General features: G+C 37.7%; 1 protein-coding gene across 2 annotated transcripts in view; it reads right to left on the minus strand.

The window, feature by feature from the left end:
* LOC109111376 (cytosolic carboxypeptidase 1) overlaps positions 1-20,269 on the minus strand; it is a 38,296-nt gene that overhangs the window by 14,934 nt on the left and 3,093 nt on the right. For both annotated transcript variants that reach the window (XM_042730167.1, XM_042730166.1), the window contains exons 4-15: positions 12,369-12,436; positions 12,223-12,286; positions 10,532-10,678; positions 10,305-10,436; positions 10,127-10,220; positions 9,915-9,952; positions 8,623-8,831; positions 8,342-8,519; positions 5,233-5,333; positions 2,740-2,856; positions 2,080-2,570; positions 566-649 (exon numbers count right to left, since the gene is read on the minus strand). In XM_042730167.1, the coding sequence (XP_042586101.1) occupies positions 566-649; positions 2,080-2,570; positions 2,740-2,856; positions 5,233-5,333; positions 8,342-8,519; positions 8,623-8,831; positions 9,915-9,952; positions 10,127-10,220; positions 10,305-10,436; positions 10,532-10,678; positions 12,223-12,286; positions 12,369-12,436 (1,723 nt within the window). The remainder of the gene's footprint in view (positions 1-565; positions 650-2,079; positions 2,571-2,739; positions 2,857-5,232; positions 5,334-8,341; positions 8,520-8,622; positions 8,832-9,914; positions 9,953-10,126; positions 10,221-10,304; positions 10,437-10,531; positions 10,679-12,222; positions 12,287-12,368; positions 12,437-20,269) is intronic.

Consider the following 20,269-nt stretch of genomic DNA (forward strand, 5'->3'; position numbering starts at 1 on the left):
AAAAGAAGAAAAGCAGAAAAGTGGCATTACTGTCAACAGCTTGTGTTGGCCGATATATACCAGATGATATAGTTAATAATAAGTTTCACATTGTGGAAAATGCAGCTCCATGATAGCAAAAGTGTGTTAATTCCAAACAAAAAAGTAAATAAACAGTAAAAAATAAATAAAAAAAATAATTAAATTTTACAATAAAAAAAATAATAAAAACTACAACAACAACTATTATTATTATTATTATTATTATTATTATTTTGTTTTACATGACTATACAAATCTAAAATTCTTACATTAAAAATGATCTTGCCTATATTTTACTTTTATTTGATTATTTTTGATTTTTGAATCAGTTTTCCATAACAAAAAAATGTGTAATGTATATTGATACAAAATTGTATATTTTCAGCTACAAAACTGCAATAAAAATACTTCCCTACCCCTAATGTTAGTTTTTTAATTACATATTTGTTTGATTATGTACAGTATACACTCACTTATATTTGCTTCGCTCATCATAGCAAGATCGTTCATTTTTGTTTCAGACCCTCCTATTGTGCACACTGACCTCTGATTGTCTAAGTCATAAACGACTTTATCGAGGATGTCACTGGGGTGAATGAGCCTCTCAATATCCTGGAAAATCTTCGTTCTGTTGGAAAAGAATGTCTTAAGGGAATAGTTCATTGAAAAATAAAAATGCTGTCATTTTGTCAACTTTCTTCCGACCACGGAGCACAAAATGAGGTATTCTGATAAACCTTCTATTCTTTAGAAGCATAGAGTGACCAGGAGCTGTCTATACCAGTTATTTTAATTTGGCCTGATCATCACATAACATTCTTCAGAAGATTTGGAATATAGTCACATGGACAACTTTGATGCTTTTATGGTGTTTTATGAAGCTTGACAACCCGTGGCTTTTGTTGTATGGAAAAAGAGCAGTGTGAACATTTTGCTGAACATCTCATTTTGTTTTCCATGGAAAAAAGATACAGGTTTGAAATATGGCAAAGAACTGCTTTGAATAAGACTTTATTAAATAAGTTGAAATAGTTCACACAAACACACACACACACACACACACACACACACACACACACACACAAATAATATATATATAAGTTGAAATAGTTCACACAAACACACACACACAAATTATATATATATATATATATATATATATATATATATATATATATATATATATATATATATATATATATATATATATATATATACATATATAAAATTAGCTGAAAATTTACTCTGAGACCATCCAAGATGTACGGTAGATGAGTTTCTTCATCAGAACATATTTGGAGATATTTAGCGTTGCATCACTTGCTCACAAATGGATCTGTAGATGAGTTTGTTTTTTTCATGGGAACAGATGTGGAAAGTTGATAATTGCATCACAATAATCCACACCACTCCAGGCCATCAGTTAACATCTTTTGAAGCCAAAAGCTACATGCTTCTAAGAAGTAAATTCATCATTAAGATTTTTTAAACTTTAAACCATCACTTCTGTCCAAAATTCAGAAGTCCATAATTCATAATGACACTTCCTCCGGTGAAAAAGTCCACCCTCTGTTTTCCTCTCACATAAAAAAAATCCACCGATATATTTTTGCTTGCTGTTTTTGCTTGAAAACGGTGCTTGATCTGTGAATATTTCTCTCCTGATTCAGACAAGATGACTTTTTCACTGAAGACAGCAACATTATGGATAAGACTCATATTTTAGCCAGAAGTAAGGGTCTGAAGGAAAAAAACATAGCTTTTCACTTCACAAGACATTAACTGATGGACTGGAGTGGAGTGGATTACTTGTGGATTATTGTGAGGATTGTTTTGTGATGTTTGGCCTCTCATTCTGACGGCACCCATTCACATCAGAGCATTCATTGGTGAGCAAGTGATGGAATGCTACATCTCTCCAAATCTGTTCCAATGAAGAAACATATTCATCTACATCTTGGATGGTCTGAGGGTGAGTGAATTTTCAGAAAATTTTCATTTTGAGTGAGAACTATTCCATTAACATTTCAAAAAGGTAGTAAAACATATGTGTAGTACCTCTGCACACCATAAACCCTCTCTAGAATGGGCTCGCGGAGATTGAGTGCCACATGCCCAAAGTAATCTGGGTAACCCACCTCTGTGTAGGCGGGCACTGAGCGGGTGCTCTTCACCATCTCTAAGTAAAGGTCAGGGTCATGCAGCGGCAGCAGTGCTGCGGTGTCTGGTACTTCCAGCACCGCTTGTTCCCCGCCCTCGTCCTGAGGCCCATCCACAGAGCCTCCATTCACGCCAGCATCTAGAACCAGGCGGCCCAAACTACAGACCAGATCGGGGTCCGATGTGCCCTCTGGTCTTTTTGATATGGAAATGCTGTCCAGCTCCAGAGGTGATTCATCTGGCTTGGGCGTCAGAAGGTCCTCTTGCGGTGGACGTCTGTTCTGAGGGCCCAAGGAGCTCGGCGTGGTGGGAATGATGATGGGACGATGAAGCTCTGAGTTAACACTTGATGGAGGGATGACAGATCTGGGGCTTTCGAAGTCGTCATCCTGAGAACAAAACAGAAAGTGATCACACCTGATGACTACGTGAATGAGTTTCCATATATGAGGGGTAAAAGTAACAAAAGAAAGAAAAAAAATGGTTAAGCTATTAAAGACACACATTTTTGTGTCTGCATTTTTTGCCTTTTCATTATTTAATCAGAAGTGTCCTCACCTCAAAATTCTCACTGAACTCCCGAAAGAAATACTCGTAGGCTCTGAGCTCATCAAACGGACGTGTATTCATCTGTATGGGCCTCAGTTTGTTGATATCTGTCTCTATGTCATCATTCTGCATAACAAACAGGAATTATAAAATTAGTTTCCAGATTGCTCTTTTACAAATAATAGGAAACACATTTAGGCCTAAGAGTAGAAACAGCCGATCATTGTATAGGATTGTGTAAACACTGTACAGTACAGGTCTATGTATTACCTTACCATCAAGTCTGGGTTAAAGAATTAATTTGCAACAGACAAAATATCTTCCAAAAAAGTGAGTGGGCTGGTATTTGGTCACTTTAAAATTACTGGTATCGTCTGATAAACATTTCCTGCTTGGAAGTAAAAATAAATGCAAGGTTTATATATATACACACATATACACATATATATATATTGCTTTCATTGCAAAAACACTTGAACGAGATGTTCAACCAAGTCTCAGCCTTTCTCATGCAAAACAACCTCCTCAACAGCAACCAGTCTGGTTTCAGAAGTGGACATTCAACCGAGACCGCCTTGCTCTCAGTTGTTGAAGCCCTAAGACTAGCAAGAGCCGATTCCAAATCTTCAATACTTCTCTTGCTGGATCTGTCCATCACTTTGACAGATTACACTGCGGGTGATCTATTGTAATATATAACTGTAGTTCCCAGCCCTGTCCAGCGGGTGACGAGTGCGCTCCAGTGTGGCAGCAGAGCGTGGGATCATCAGCTCCGGAACAAAAATTAAAACTATCACAAGTCTTTTGAAATGTGTTTGAGGTTTGCCGCTCTACAGCGATCTATCATGCCACATTAAAGAGATCCAAAATGGTATATACTGCTTGAATTGCCTAATAAAATAGACAGAATTTGAATTTAAGACTGTTCATATAAAAAGTAACAAAGCACAAAGCTTAGCCTATTGGGTGGCGCACTATATGCATTGTTCATTCAACTGAAAACAGCATTGACTGGAATTTAAGAATTTATATTGGCTCATAAAAATGAGAATCTATTAAAATCGATAAGTGTTTTTTTGTTTTACCCAGCCCTAGCATATTTTGTTGTATTTAGGGCCTCCACTGTCACTGCAGGGTCTGTGTTGAACATGAAAAGTGATGCACAGTCTCTGTTGATCTATTCTCATCAGAAATAAATGCATAAGCCTATTTACTTGTCCTATAGGTTCATTATTAAAAATGAAAATGTGAAACACTAACCTAACCTTAACCCAAAAGCAATTTAATGTGTATACTGTATATATACACACACACATACAAAATACCATCTCTGAACGCACAACACGTCGAACCCTGAAGCAGATGAGCTACAGCAGCAGAAGACCACACCGGGTGCCGCTCCTGTCAGCTAAGAACAGGAAACAGAGGCTACAATTTGCACAGGCTTACCAAAATTGGACAACAGAAGATTGGAAAAATGTTGCCTGGTCTGATGAGTCTCGTTTTGTGGTGGGACATTCAGATGGTAGGGTCAGAATTTGGCGTAAAGAACATGAAAGCATGGATCCATCCTTCCTTGTCTTAATGGTTCAGGCTGGTGGTGGTGGTGTAATGGTGTGGGGGATATTTTCTTGGCACACTTTGGGCCCCTTAGTACCAATTGAGCATCGTTTAAACTCCACAGCCTACAGTAAGTGTGTATTGTTGATTATTGTTTCTTACCTTTTTGATTACTTTGTGTTTACTTTGATTTAATTTTATTCAAATTGACTAGATCTCAATCCAACAGAGCAGATTTGTGATGTGGTGGAATGGGAGATTTGCATCATGGATGTGCAGCCGACAAATCTGCAGCAACTGTGCGATGCTATCATGTCAATATGGACTAAAATCTCTGAGGAATGTTTCTAACACCTTGTTGAATCTATGCCACGAATAATTACGGCAGTTCTGAAGGCGAAAGGGGCTCCAACCCGGTACTAGCAAGGAGTACCTAATAAAGTGGCCAGTGAGTGTACATATATATCCTCTAATAAAACTGACAAAAGCACATCATAGAATTACTTAAAAATTAAATTACATTTTTTTAAATTAATTACTCAAATTAAACTACAATTGACATGACAACTGAAAATATAAAAATAAAAGCGAATTAAAAATATTAATAAATATTACAACAGTATATAAATAATACTAAAATAACACTAATTGTATCTCAGTTGAACTTGTTACACAGTATTCATACTTCAGAGAAAAAACTACCATTTCTCACCTCAAAATCAGAAAATGCGATGCTAAAAATAAAATTAATAAGCTGCTTAAAGAAAACTATACAATTAAGTTATATTATTAATTTATTAAACTCTTTTACATTAATCAGAATGTGGGTGAAAAAAAATTTCATTTATATATATTTTTCATTTTATGTTATTTATTTATTTATTTACGGTTGATATCAGCTGAGCACTAGAATTTTAGTGACGTATAATGAGATCATCGTACCTGTGTTTTGGGACCGGTTTCATCCTCATCATATTCCGTGTCATTTTCTGTGTCGACCTCTGTGGCTTCATTCTCATCGCTCTCATCAACTACATCATCCACTAACACAGAAGACACAACCAGCATTTAATACCAGTTTACAACACTGCTTACAAAGAAGTATGAAACAGCATGCAGGGATGCAAACTCATCATGGGTGAAAAAGGTGACAAAGACACACACACACACACAAAAAAAAAAACCACACATTTTATAAACACTTGTACAATATTTTTATGCTTTTATTATTTTTTCAACTCTACAATAAAATTAAATTTAAAGATTCATTTTGGAGATGACGTGGAAAACAAAGACTTTTCAGATGACAAATACATAAAATTGCCATTATATCCAGTAGATGGCAGCAGAGGATCACTCATCAGCTCAGATGCCATTTCCACTCCCTAGTTTTCACGTTTTGATTTTGAATTTATTATAAAATTACTATTGTAAAAAGTTTTAATACTGTACTGAAGCAGTATAGCAAGTACAATTCAAAAATAATGCATTAAATATTTGAAATATTTTTAGATTTAATACAAAAACTAAACATTTTTTTAAAGAGTAACTAAACCCTAAACCAACTTTTTTTAGTTAATGATCTGTAAGAACGGGGCTTTATTAGTGCTGTTCATTGATTCAAGTAACTTTTTTGACATTTGAGTATAAAGTGTTTTAATTCTACAATATATGGTGTAAAAACGTCTGAGTGCTGCCCTCTTCAGGTTGAACGGTGGCTACTGCAGTTGATTTTTCCTATTGGATGTTTGGGGTGGCAGGTGACGTAAGCAGTTTCCAGCTCACCACGCCCTTTGTACGAGCTACCACGCCCTTGGCAGTATAAAACCATCTTGTTCCGTCAAAATCACTGTAGCGGCTGCTTCACTAGCATCGTCGGATGCCGATCGCAATGTGGGATTTAAGAGCCAGCGGCTTGAATTGATATGGCTCAGGCCCTGGCCCTGTGTCCACAGACACCGCGACATCCTCCACTTCAGGTGAAGGTGGGGGAGAGAAGTCCTCTACTTCAAATGAACGCTCTGTTGCAAAGCTACTTGCGTCATTACAGTCACTCTCCATTTTAGCGACTCTGACAGCAGCTGTCAATCAATCCGTTACTGCGGGTCTCAGGTTCACGCCCCACCCGCTCAGCCCCGCCCTCGCGGTTCGTCCCCTCTATCTCCGCTGTGCTCTGCCCACTTTTCAGCATTTTTCAAATATTGCCAGTGGGTGGTGTCAGGCTCTGACCAGGGGTTTAGTTACCCTTTAAACATTGCCTTAAAAAAGGACACATCAAAAAGAGTGTTTTAAGTTTTATCTTTAATGGTAAAAGCTGCTAAATGTATTCAGACAACACAGACTTGTCGCTGCTGTAGGTTTGTTACTCTGAATTTACTCTTCATCACTTAACGCACAAGTCTAGTTTTGACATCGGTTTGTCAAATAGCTCTTTCTGCCCAGTGCTACAGTTATCACTGTCAATCATAGCAATGACTGACGGAACAATTTAGTGGATTTACATTTGTCACACCTGAAACGGTATAGGTGGATGTTCGGTCCTCTTAGACAAACAAAACTTTTCTACAAATTGTCAATGGATTATGCAGACCATGTGCGTTTTCAGCTTATTAAGCATAATTGGCTTAAGAATGTGCATGTAAACGCGCTCATTGCTTTCAACAGAGATGCCTGTGATTGGCTACAATACTCAATGCTGCGCAAAAAAAAACAAAAAACAAAAAAAAACGTAAATAATCTTGTGCATGCAAAAACACATAGGATCGTTTAAAAGCGGTTGACTAAAGCAGCTACAGAATTTAATTGGTACTAATAGCACTGTACACTTTCTCACCGGATCTACATGAATGTGACCTATTTTGATCTCAAAAAGATGAGTTTCACCGAAAGGTGAGGAGTTTGCATCTATGAGCATGTTTACTGTCAAATGCTATTAGCACTTGCAACCAATTTGACTTCTGTAAGGAAACATATTTTGAAAAGAAACAGAATTAAAGTGCCCCTATTTTGCCTTTTCGACTATTACCTATCATGCACTGTGTCATGTAGCTGTGTGTGAACATAAACTATCGGCAAAGTTGTGAAGCCGAGTTATTATCTGTCAAAAAAAGTGTTGGCTCACAATTGCGGAAACGAGTAATCAGGAATTTGAATCTTATTCCGTTACGGCTCTACGTCACGAAGTAACACATTTGCATAATGTCCGGCCCACGTTTTAGGTCGCCAACTTGCCTGCACACAGACACAGTAAAATTTCTGTGGTTAACATCATTTCGAGAAGACACTGTATCCTACGCTGTGAGAGAAAATTAGTTTGATCACATCTCATAATTACCACAAACTTGTCAACACTTGACATTTACCACTGAGAAACGTCCTGCTCTAGTCATGCTTGTGAATCAGTCTCTTGTCAACCACTTCAACCGTTTCATCATCGGGTTTGGTATATGGTTGGTTGTATATGTTAATTTAAATCTTTTCTATGTATTGACAAGTCTCAGGGCTGTCATTCTGTCAAGGCAATTGGCGTTTCGTTTCCGACACGCGCTGTATGCTGTAGACCAATCCAGAGCTGTAGAGAGATCTCTCTACGGCTCTGGACCAATCACAAAGGACTGCGCCATCTGACCAATCACAGCAGTGAGGGCTCACGGAAAGGAGGGGTTTAGAGAGACTGATTCTTTGAACTGCTTCGCACGAGTCGTTTATGAATCATTTAGAAAATAGGTTAAAATTAAATCTATTTTTTGAGAAAACTAACATGTTTTTTGACCTTGCATGCATGTAAACCTGTTTTAGGAGACTCATAAAACAATATTAGCAACCTTAAAAATGGCATAATAGGGACACTTAAAAAAAACCTTTATGTGACTTGCATTTATCCTTTGGCAATTGACTGATATATCACATACAACAATACCAGAAACAATACAAAGATCCTAAATATGTTGCATTTTGATTTCATTTTGACTTTAAGGTGAGATTGAGATTTATCATGCACCAACACCGATATCAGTGACACCCTGTGAGTGCAGCTGCGAGTGTGTTTTACCTCCAGGCGGCTGGTTGTACAGCTTCGCCACCGGTCCACTGGCTGGTATGTGTAGTAGTGGGTGGTGAAAGACACTTTTAATAGTAGGCAGTGGTAGGCGGTTCTTTGGAAAGCACTTCCTCATAATTAGGCTGGAGGTATTGACCAGTGGATCCAGTGTCCGGACAGGCAGGCACTCCTGAAACACATCACAGTTATATATCTTCATACTGTAGTGAAGCTGTCTGGCATGTTCCAATAGAAGTACACATGAAATGAAACTTTATCCAACACTTTCTCACAGTGGATGTGTTATAAAGGATCCTCATCCCATTGGCGTCTATGAAGGCCTTCCTGCCAAGCTTAATGTTAGTGAGGTTTTTGATGCATCCCAGAATGCTCTTGCGGATGACCACATGGCGGTGACGCGTGTCATTGCGGTGCCAATCTTGGTAGATTGTGAGTAGTGTGGGAAGATATCCTCTGTCCACTGCACGACGGGCATTCATTCCTGAAGATCACACGCACAACAGACCTGTTATAGACATCATTAACAGTACTGCAATTACATGTTTTGTGCTGGAGATATATATATATATATATATATGTGTGTGTGTGTGTGTGTGTGTGTGTGTATGATACTGTTCAGAAATATTAGGGGTCGGTGAAATTTTTTAATGTTTAAGGTCAATATTTCACTACATGTTTTTTATTTCTGTGATCAAAGCTGAATTTTCAGCATCATTGCGTCAGTCTTCAGTGTCACATGATCCTTCAGAAATCATTCTAATATACTGATTTGCTGCTCAAGAAACATTTCTGTTTATTATTAACAATGTGGAAAACAGATGTGCTGCTTAGTATTCTGTGGAAACATTTAATTCCAGGATTTTTATTTTATTTTATTTTTTTGCTGAATTCAAGTATTAAATGTATTGGTCACACTTTAGTTTGGAGAGCAAGTCTCACTATTAACTCCCAATTTGGTGTTTATTAATAGTTAGTAAGGTAGTTGTAGTAGTTATGTTTAGGTATAGGGTAGGGTTAAAGGATCTAGAATATGGTCATGCAGAATATGCGATTTATAAGCACTAATAAACAGTCAATATGTAATTAATAAGCATGCTAATAAGTAACTAGTTAATACTGAGATTTGGTCCCTATACTAAATTGTTACCATTAATATAATATAATATAATATAATATAATATAATATAATATAATATAATATACTCATGAATATGGTACTACAAAATGGTTATTAATTCTTAAAAGTAAATAAGGAAGATAAATGGGTTAAGACACCATTTTCATTTTAATTAAGCACTTTTTCTATATATATTTTCATTACCATAATCCATCTGTATGATTTATTCTTTTTTCGGTGTGTTATTCCCATTGTCCTTATTAGTGTAATAAAAAGAAAAAAAGTGAATAACTATAACAGTATGTAAATTAAAAGTAGTACAACAAAATTACCACAATTTCCTTACCATTACAATTTAAATAACACAATTTATATGTGTTTTTGTGTCTTTCATATTAACATGTTCTTGTTCAGGTTGGGTGAGAATCATCCAAGCAGGCATCTTACCAGACTTCAGTAATGACGCCAGTGTGTCCAAGGCCACCCTGTTTGGGAAAAGACCCAATAAATTAAACTAACAAATCAAACAAATAAAGAAAAAAAATAAAAAAATTTGATGCTGTCACCACATATTTAGTGAGGAGCATCATTCTTGTAACATTGCATTGTAAGTGCATGCTATGATTCTCAGATCTGGTAAATATGAACACATGACATACTTCAGCAGAGTGGTGCTCTTTTTGCTGAAGGGTCCGATGATTTCGAACATGATCTCCAAAGTGCCACTCTTTCCCAGCGACACTGCATTTACCACTACAAGAAAGACAAGTCACTGTAGTGATGCACTAAAGAAATGTATTCCTTATCGGAAATGCACTACAGAGCACATAGACGTACAGTTGCTGGAGTAGACCCGAAGCACCTGAAGGCACGGCAGCAACAGCTTGTGGTTCTGCAGATTATACTTCACTAGATTCAGAGTCACATTCAGAGCTCCGTTCAGACGTGCTTTTACACCAAGCTTCCTGTCTGAAGAGGAAGTGATATCACTGGAAACGGTTCATTTGTCCATACTTACAGGTTTGGCAGAGCTAAAACGAGCGTAGTTCTGTTGTCATCTGTACCTTTGAGGCCGACTTTGACCAGTAGAGAATGAATGTGAAGCATTAGCTCCTCATTAGCGGGAGGGTCTTTGCTGGAGCCCACCAGCAGCTGCAGCAGAAGGGCTGTTCCTCCCTTAGACACAAACACCCCGGTCCTGCAGCCTCCACCTACCACACCAAACACAGCAAGATCACGCCATGCTGTCTTCACAAACACACCGTCTTGACTGAGGTGTCCTGAGAAGAGCATCTTTGAGCTGATTCTAGTGTTGAGAACAAAATTACTTTTTATGGAAGTCTAGGAGTGCTACTTAGATGTAGAACGCTATAAAGAAATCAATTACCAATTTATTACGGAAATAAAAAAGGTAAACAAATACAGATAAAATGACAAATAAACAGATCATTTTAAACAATAATCAGACAAACATTACAGAAGTTCATGTAGAAATACAAACTCACCAGTTTAGTTCTTATTTTAGTATAATATTAATATTTTGAAATAGCTTTTATCTTTATATTTTCAAATATATTTATTTTTTATATTTCTGTTTAGCTTTAATTTATTTTGATATTTCAGTTTTAGTCATTTTTAGTTTTTAGGTTTGACTCTTTAAAGCCATGACATATGAAATAATCTAATAAAAATCCATTCTTTTTTTTTTTTTTTTTTTTAATGAAAAGCATTTTGAACCTTTAGACAAAATGCAAACCAACAAATAAATAATAAATAAATACATAAAAGTGTTTTTTGTTCAGTATCATATTTAATACATGAAGCATTTATTGGTCGTATAATATGATATAGTAAATATGGAGCTCAGACCATATTTAACAAATTTTTATTTTATTCAGAGGCCCTAAATGAGCAAAATATACAATTTGGTGCAGTAAAATGACATTTAAATACTGAGTTTAATAATCACAGCTCTACAGTTTTATTGTGTGGGCAAAACATATAATGCAATTCCATGATGACTGAGAAATAAAACAAATAAACAACCCTCAAAGGCCTGATAATCATATTTAAAACCATTTTTCAAAAAACAAAACAAAACTGATGAATATGTATAATCAAGTAAATCTAAGCTGCTTCATTCTAGTAAGTATTTATCTTGAAATATGCAAACAATATAAAAGTTAGGGTGTATGGTGGTAAATATGGTGTAAATTTTGGACAACAGCTTATTTGACCAAGATGGTAAGAGGTCTTAGAAATGTGGGAATCAAATGATACAGCAGGTGCAATGATATTACGCAGTACCTGAAATTTGCCAGCTGCAACTACACAAACTAGCTAGGGACTACTTTCAGGTGCTGCGTCATATCATTGCGCCTGCTGCACCCATGGTACGGCAGCAAAGTTCCTTGATTATTACACCGGAATGAGAGTATAGTACCTAACCATATCGGCCAGGAAAATCCCAACTTTTCATTTTCCGTCGGTCTTAGTACACAATGTAACTACAGAAGAGTCAAGTTTTACACAGGAAAAATATCGAAACTCTTTGTTCATTTTTTGAGCGAGATGCTAACGGTCTAATCAGATTCAATGATCTATGCTAGGTTAAGCTAAAAGTGCTACCACCAGACACGGAGATCGGCTGAAGGGATTCGAAAACTCAACTGTTTAACTCTAGGGGAGTTGGAAAATGAGCCTATTTTCAAAAATAGTGGAGTTTTCCTTTAAGAGTAGCAACACTGAAACTCACCCACAGTCAACAGTTCATTCAAGATAGCGAGGATGTTGAGAGTGGTCTGCAAATCCTGTGTATTCTGGACAAAATCAAATGGATTAGCAGCTGAAAAACACTTCAACTTGATCTGAGATGAACAGATGTGATTAAAGTGATGGTACCTCCAGAGATGACAGAATGATCTCCATCCCACCAGAGCTTTTAGAGGCCACCTCCTTACGGGTCTTCTCTAAAACATGACCAAACACACCGTTAACAGACAACCCCATGATTCAACTGTTGTATTTAAATTAAACTGCATTAAATACATCATATAGAACATTTATGTACCTGAACAAATCCCCTGCTCAAGGACAGGCAACTGGTGACCTTCAGAGGACTAGACCACTGAACTACCACCATACAGGAGGACTTGCATTTTTAGTTTAGCATTGTATGTTTTGATTTTATTTCCTTATATTTTATTTTTCTGAAACATGTTTAGGCTGTCACATTCATCTCACTTTACACCTTTAAAATCCAATAGCCATGTAGCACTCAAGAGGTAAAGAGTCTTTTATGATTCGGGCCTCGAATGACTGAGATGTTTTAGTATGGCATTAAGCCAACAGAGGTGTGTGTGTGTGTGTGTGTGTGTGAGAGAGAGAGAGATCTGCCTCAGTAACAACTGAATCATCATTTTGCATTAACTGTAGCCTTTTTAAAGCAGTTTCCACATAAATACGAAGCAGAACAAATTTAATTTACGCAAGTGATTTTATATACATATAAATGCATATTAAATGCAACTTAAGTGCTTATTTTAATATTTTAAATAACGTCTGTGAAAATAAAATGTCAAAATATGCGTGAAATAATGTTCCATAGTCATTTAGTGTAACAGATTTATTTATGTAAACATACAGTACTTATTTCGACCTGTACTTATTAAAAAATGTAAAAGAAAAAGTGCCTGAAATGATTTTTGGTATATAAACTATTGTTACACTAAATGACATTGTTTTCTGTAAATCATGGTAAAATTGTATAATAGCCATGTATAGATCAGAAAAAACCTGAACGCATTTCAAAACAGAGCCAAGTATAGACTAACAAGATCAGCCCGAACCCAATGGTAAGAACATGCAAATAAAAATTTCTAACTAAATTTAAATAAATTGCTTGAGTTCATAAATTAATTACATTGAAACATTTATGCAGCCTGAAGTACTGTTTTGCTTTCTTTAACTGCTTTAGAAATATACTAAAAAAAAGTTATTTTAATTGTATTAATAATAAAAAAACAAGTTTTTTAACTATGAAATAGATAAAAGAACAATGCATTAAATAACCATTAAATAATTCATTCCTATTAAAGATTCTTTCATTTATTTGGGTATTACCATATACAAAGTCATTAATAAAATTGCAAGAAACTTTTAATAATATGTTGTTTGTAGATCTAGAGTGTGGATCTAAGAGGGGGTATTATTTTAGTGTCTCTCTTCAAGGCAAAATCCACCGTCAAAATGAATTTGTTACCTCGGCTAAATTTTCTTTTTTCTATGTTGCCTCTTCCCCCCCCTCCAGGTTACTTTAAGGAGATCAGTTCCATACTTTCCCAGTTTATCTGGAATGGTTAACGACCCAGAATAAAACTTGTCACATTACAGCGTCCTATACTTTCAGGAGGATTGGCTGTGCCAAATTTTTAACTATATTATTGGTCATTCCAACTTATCGCTCTTCATACTTGGATTGATCCTCAATCTAAAGTTTCATGGAGAGTAATCGAAGCTGACAAGGTTAAGCTCCAAGATATTCTATTTGCAAGCACAGGAAATAGAAATGATAAATATAAATTTGGCCCGGTTGTGGCCAATTCTATTAGGATCTGGAAAAGGGTGTAACGCCTGATGGGAGGACCTTTCAAATTTTGTAATACCACATCCTTATGGCACAATTTAAATTTTATATGTGGAAATCGGCCATTTGTCCAGCCCTCTTAGTCTACATTGGGCATAATGATACTTATATGATAACCAAGGACTCTGCTCATTTCAAGAACCAAGAAATAAGTTTTGTTAACCAGCATCATAATATTTACATGAGTGGCGTGAGAGGAAGCAGAAGAGGGGTAAGTGCGGAGGTATCCGGGCTAGGCTAACGGCTAACCCACACAAGCTATCCCCACCATCGTACTGGCTAACGTACGCTTTTTGGACAATAAACTGGACTACATCCAATTACTACCCTCAACTCAGAAGACTGTAAGAGACTGTTGTGTTTTTGTGTTCACGGAAACATGGCTCAGCAACAGCGTTCCAGACTGCGCTATTCAGCTCGATCAGCAGACATGCTATCGAGCGGACAGAGTCCTCGTCGTGGGAGTTAAATCACGCAGCGGCAAGCTTTATGTTTACATCAACGATGCCTGTTGCTGTTGTGATCTGCAAACACTGCTCACCCCTGGTGGAGTTTATGATTATTAAGTGCTGGCCGTTCTTTCTGCCGAGGGAATATTCAGCCATACTGCTCATTGCTGAATACATTCCTCCCAGCTCCAACAACAACAACAGGAGTGAGGCACTAAATGAACTGCACCAGCACATCAGTGAGCAGCAGACAGCCCACCCTGATGCTTTTCTCATCTTTGCTGGGGATTTCAACCATGCTGACTTAAAGAGTGTGTTCCCCAAAAGACACCAACACATTAACTTTCCAACACGAGGTAAAAACACTTTGGACTTTGTTTACACCACCCAGAGAGGAGCTTACAAGGCCCTCCCCCACCTCGGCACCTCAGACCACATCACTGTCATGCTAAAGCCTGCATACACACCGCTCGTTAAAGTCGCCAAACCAGTTCACAAACAAATACAAGTGTGGCCGGAAGGGTCATCAGAGGCTCTTCAAGACTGTTTTGACACAACTGACTGGAATATGTTTAAGCAGGCTGCCACTTACAATAACACCACAGACCTCCAAGAGTACTCAGAGACTGTCACTGCCTACATCAACAAGTGTATTGATGATGTAACAGTCACAAAGACCATCACTGTCCGGGCCAACCAGAAGCCGTGGATGACAGGGGAAGTCTACAGACTCCTGGAAATGCAGAACGCTGCCTTCAGAGCTGGAGATGAGGTGGGCCTGAGGACAGCTAGGGCCAACCTATCCCGCGGCATCAGAGAGGCTAAGAGACAGTACTCCAGGAGGATAGCCCATCAATTCAGCGAATGATGGGCTGACCCCAGACAGCGTGAGGAGATCCTTCAGCAGGATCAATGCACGCAAAGATCCTGGTCCTGACAACATTCCTGGGCATGTACTGAGAGACTGTGCAGTAGAACTCACTGATGTCTTCAGACATTTTCAACATCTCGCTTAGTCAGGCTGTTGCTCCCACATGCTTCAAAGCTACCACCATCATTCCAGTCCTGAAGAAGCCATCTCCATCCTGCTTCAATGACTACCGTCCAGTTGCACTTACCCCTATTCTCATGAAGTGCTTTGAACAGCTAGTCATTGCCACATCAAGTCTACCCTCCCCCTCTCCCTGGACCCCTTTCAGTTTGCATATCGGTCCAAACACTTGACTGATGATGCCATCGCCTCTACCCTCCACTCAGCACTCACACATCTGGACAAAAAAGACTTATACTTCAGAATGCTGTTCGTAGACTTCAGTTCAGCATTCAACACAATCATCCCTCAACAGCTCATTCACAAACTGGTCGAGCTGGGGCTCAACACTTCGCTGTGCAACTGGCTGTTGGACTTTCTGACTGGAAGACTGTATGTATGTACTGTACATGTGGAAGAATTGACAATAAAACAGACTTGACTTGACTTGACTATATGGAATCATGAATTAACAGATTTTAACTTATCGGTTGACTGGGAGAGGGTGTGGTCTAATCTAATCTTAACTTCTAAAAACTTGGCTCATCGTCTTATCCATTTCAAAGTTATCCATAGAGCATGCATGTCTAATCCAGGTTTATGTTTTCTCAATGACAATTCTAACTCCGGTATATGTTGTTTGCTGGTTTTACAGCTGCAAAGAAGACAATAATAGAAAACTGGTTTACTCCGCACATGTGTGCAAAAACATTTTGGATTCACAGCCTCCTTAAAATAGTGACTTGTGAATATACAACAGCACGAATGAACAGTGCTAAACCTAGTACCATTGATGCATGGCAATGTTTCTCTTCCAAAATTTTAGACTATATAAAGGAATGACCATTAAAAAAATATATATATATATTTTTATATATATATATATATAATATAAAGGGGTCCCAAATTTTAGACTATAATAAAGGAATGACCATTAAAAAAATATATATAGGTGCATGAAGAAGATCTGTAAAGTTGCAAAGACTAAAGTCTCAAATCCAATGAGATATTCTTTATCAAAGTTAAGACCCTGCCACGCCCCCCTAAAATGGCTCAGTCAAACACGCCCCACATATCTACGTCACTATGTGGAAATATTTGCGTAATGCCACCCAAATGTTCACTCAAAGAAAGAAGGCGTGGTTTCAGTAACCGCAGTAAGTGTTGAAGCAGCCGTCAGGGAGATGCTGTGTGTTTCTGGGTGAAAGCAAAATCACTTTATTTGGCCTTCTGAAAGTAGATACATTTAGGAATCTTTAAGATCACTTAGCGCAGAACAGCAATGCATTTTATGGATGACCGTTTCGTGAACCTAGGAGAGGAGGTAAATCTTTTTTTTTTGCTATCTTATAGCGCTTCTGAATCAGCTACTGTAAGTGTGTTTTGTTATTTGCTATTGACTGTTCAGATGCTGAGTTTTACGCGTTGTGCGTGTGTGTGTGTGTGTGTGTGTGTGTGTGTGTGTGTGTGTGTGTGTGTGTGAGAGAGAGAGAGAGAGAGAGAGAGAGAGAGAGAGAGAGAGAAAGGGTCACACACACAGTGGAGTCAGCTGTCTTAACCGTCTGTGGCTTGTGTACTGCAAACACGAGCTTCATCACTGTGTCTGTCACGCGACTCTGTTCCCCTTTAGGGCTTGAACTGATGGTAAAACTAATGACATCATTAACTGTCTTTACATTTATTTTGAAAGATGAAGCTCGAGATTATGGAAAGGGGCGTTACATTTCCGACGAGTGCTTGCGGTGTTCGGCCAATAACAATGCACTGGATCAGCTGGCCAATCAGAGCAGACTGAGCTTGTCAGAAGGAGGGACTTTGTAGAAAACGATGTGTTTGAGAGAGGCGGGGCATAGAGGACCTACAATAATGATCTTTAAATAATACAAAATAATGATCTTTAAAAAAGCATCATATGACCCCTTTAAACAAAAACAAAAAAATCTGTTTTATTTTATACAATTTTTTTTTTTAAATATTGTTTTATTATGATTTTTTATTTTTGATTAAAGAATGTTTTTTTTTATCATTTTTTTTTTTAATTAAATTTTGTTAATATTCAGTACGATTATCAAAGCATAAATCCAGTGATTATCTTCCATATAGATTTCATAAGCTTGCACAGACATACACCACTTCCTGTTTCATAATTTCACTCCATAACATAATGCAGTTTTCATTTATATGCGGTCTATTGCTGATGATCGCATTATTTATCACATGCATCTGTTTACATAAGAGATCGCTAGTTTTTCCATCCTGTTCAGGTGTGTTTTTGTTCGGGAGGTTTTGTATTCGTTCAGAAGATGTGTAATAGCGCCCCCAAGTGTATAACAGTGAAAAAACGAAAAGCTGTAAAAACTCGTTGATGGCGGGGAAGCGTTGTCTTCTAAAAGAAGAGATAACTCATCAATGGCAGGGAAAGAGTTAATTAAATACATTTAGTAAAGAGATACAGATTTGTTGCATTTAATTGTATTAATTAATATGACTATTACTATAACATTCATTATAGTCAAGTCGATTTTATTTGTATACAAATACAGTTTCACAATACACATTACAGCTTCACAGAAAATCTTGATGTTAGTGTTAAATACTACTATAATGCCTAATTTAGATTAGTAGAGTATGATGATGATATAAACAATCAAGCAGTTGAGATTTGCTATAAAGTATGTAATAAAATTAATTACAAATTTGATTGATTGTAGAGGCTGCTACACTTAGTGAAGTGTGAATCTTTTTTAAATAACTAACCATCATACGTCATAAGCATTGGAAAAGCATAGAAACATTTCAGATGAGTAGCAGCTGGAAGAAGCAATGAAAAACATAATGAATAATGCATTTCGCTGTATCTAAATGCAGAGATGTGTGTGAGCATATCCTGCTCTGATCTTACCAGGCAGACCCAAACCGCCTGTCTTCCTTCTGGCATGGCTTTTATAGTCCATATTTATTCTCAGCACACATCCAACACACTCTTATGCCTCTTCTCATAACTTGAACGGACTCCAGCACTTCATCCATAACACTGACACTGAGGAAAATTTTACACTGATGTAATCATATTTCACATTGTCCACTGTCCAGGTGCTTTCAGTCAAAACACACACGCCTTCAAAGCCCACGAGAGAGAGAGAGAGAGAGAGAGAGAGAGAGAGAGAGAGAGAGAGAGAGCGACCATCGGGAGACGTGGGAATACTTGTTGACAGTATCATGTGGGGGTCACAGTGCAGACAGCTGAGATATTACACATATGCGGTGTATGGTTACGGGCAGCGGGGGTCAGGGGGAAGAACAAACCAATCCTTGATATCCCAGATCAGTCACAGCTGATCACCTTAGCATCTCAGGGCCTGTTTCAACCTGCGGTTAAGATGCATTTTTGATGATCCGATCGAGACATTTTAATCAATTAAATTTTTATTGAATTATTAAAATGATGCACTGTGATTAATCAAATGTATCAGATATTAATACTGGCTGAAAAAGGTATCCACGTAAGATAATAGTAAAAGTTTCAAATGAATCTTATGAAAATATCTATGTAAGGGGTGTCTGATACTGATCAAAATTTAAAAATTGAAATTTTGGGAGAATGGGGGGTTGATATTAGGCAATATTTTATGTGAGTGTGTTTTTGTGCTTCACCATGGTTGGTTTAGACTAAAACCACCAGTAGGTGGCAGGGTTGGGGAGTAACGGAATACATGCAACAGCGTTATGTTATCAGGATTCAAAAATCTAGTAACTGTAATCTGTTACAGTTACATCAAATAACAAAGTATTCCGATTACAGTTACAAACACATTATTTTTCAAATTCTGTACATTATTGTAGGTCCTCTATGCCCCGCCGCTCTCAAACACGTAGTTTTCTACAAAGTCCCTCCCCCTGACAAGAGCAGTTTGCTCTGATTGGCCAACTGATCCAGTGCATTGTGATTGGCCGAATACAATGCACTCGTGGGAAATGTTACGCCCCTTTCTATAATCTCGAGCTTCATCTTTCAAAATAAATGTAAAGACAGTTACAAAAATAGTGTAACTGTCTTTACACTATGGTAAAGTAACTAATGTCCTTAGTTTTACCATCAGTTCAAGCCTGAAAGGGGAACAGAGTTGCGTGTCAGACACAGTGATGAAGCTCGTATGTGTTTGCAGTACACAAGCCACAGACGGTTAAGACAGCTGACTCCACTGTTTGACTGTCTCTCTCTCTCTCACACACATACATCGCACCTCGCTGGGAAGTCGTGGCCTAATGGTTAGAGAGTTTGACTCCTAACCCTAAGGTTGTGGGTTCAAGTCTTGGGCTGGCAATACCACGACTGAGGTGCCCTTGAGCAAGGCACCGAACCCCCAACTGCTCCCCGGGCGCCGCAGTATAAATGGCTGCCCACTGCTCCGGGGTGTGTTTCACACTGTGTGTGTGCACTTTGGATGGGTTAAATGCAGAGCACGAATTCTGAGTATGGGTCACCATACTTGGCTGTATGTCATGTCACAGATACTATTGGCAAATACATAAACTAATAACAAAACATACTTACAGTAGCTGATTCAGAGGGTGAGTCGTAGCAAAGTCTGAATTACCTTCTCTCCTAGGTTCATGAAACAGTCGTGCATAAAATGCATTGCTGTTCTGCTTAAGATTCTTAAATGCTTCTACTTTC

The sequence above is a fragment of the Cyprinus carpio genome, chromosome B8, assembly GCF_018340385.1.
Source record: "Cyprinus carpio isolate SPL01 chromosome B8, ASM1834038v1, whole genome shotgun sequence".
Classification (NCBI taxonomy): domain Eukaryota; kingdom Metazoa; phylum Chordata; class Actinopteri; order Cypriniformes; family Cyprinidae; genus Cyprinus; species Cyprinus carpio.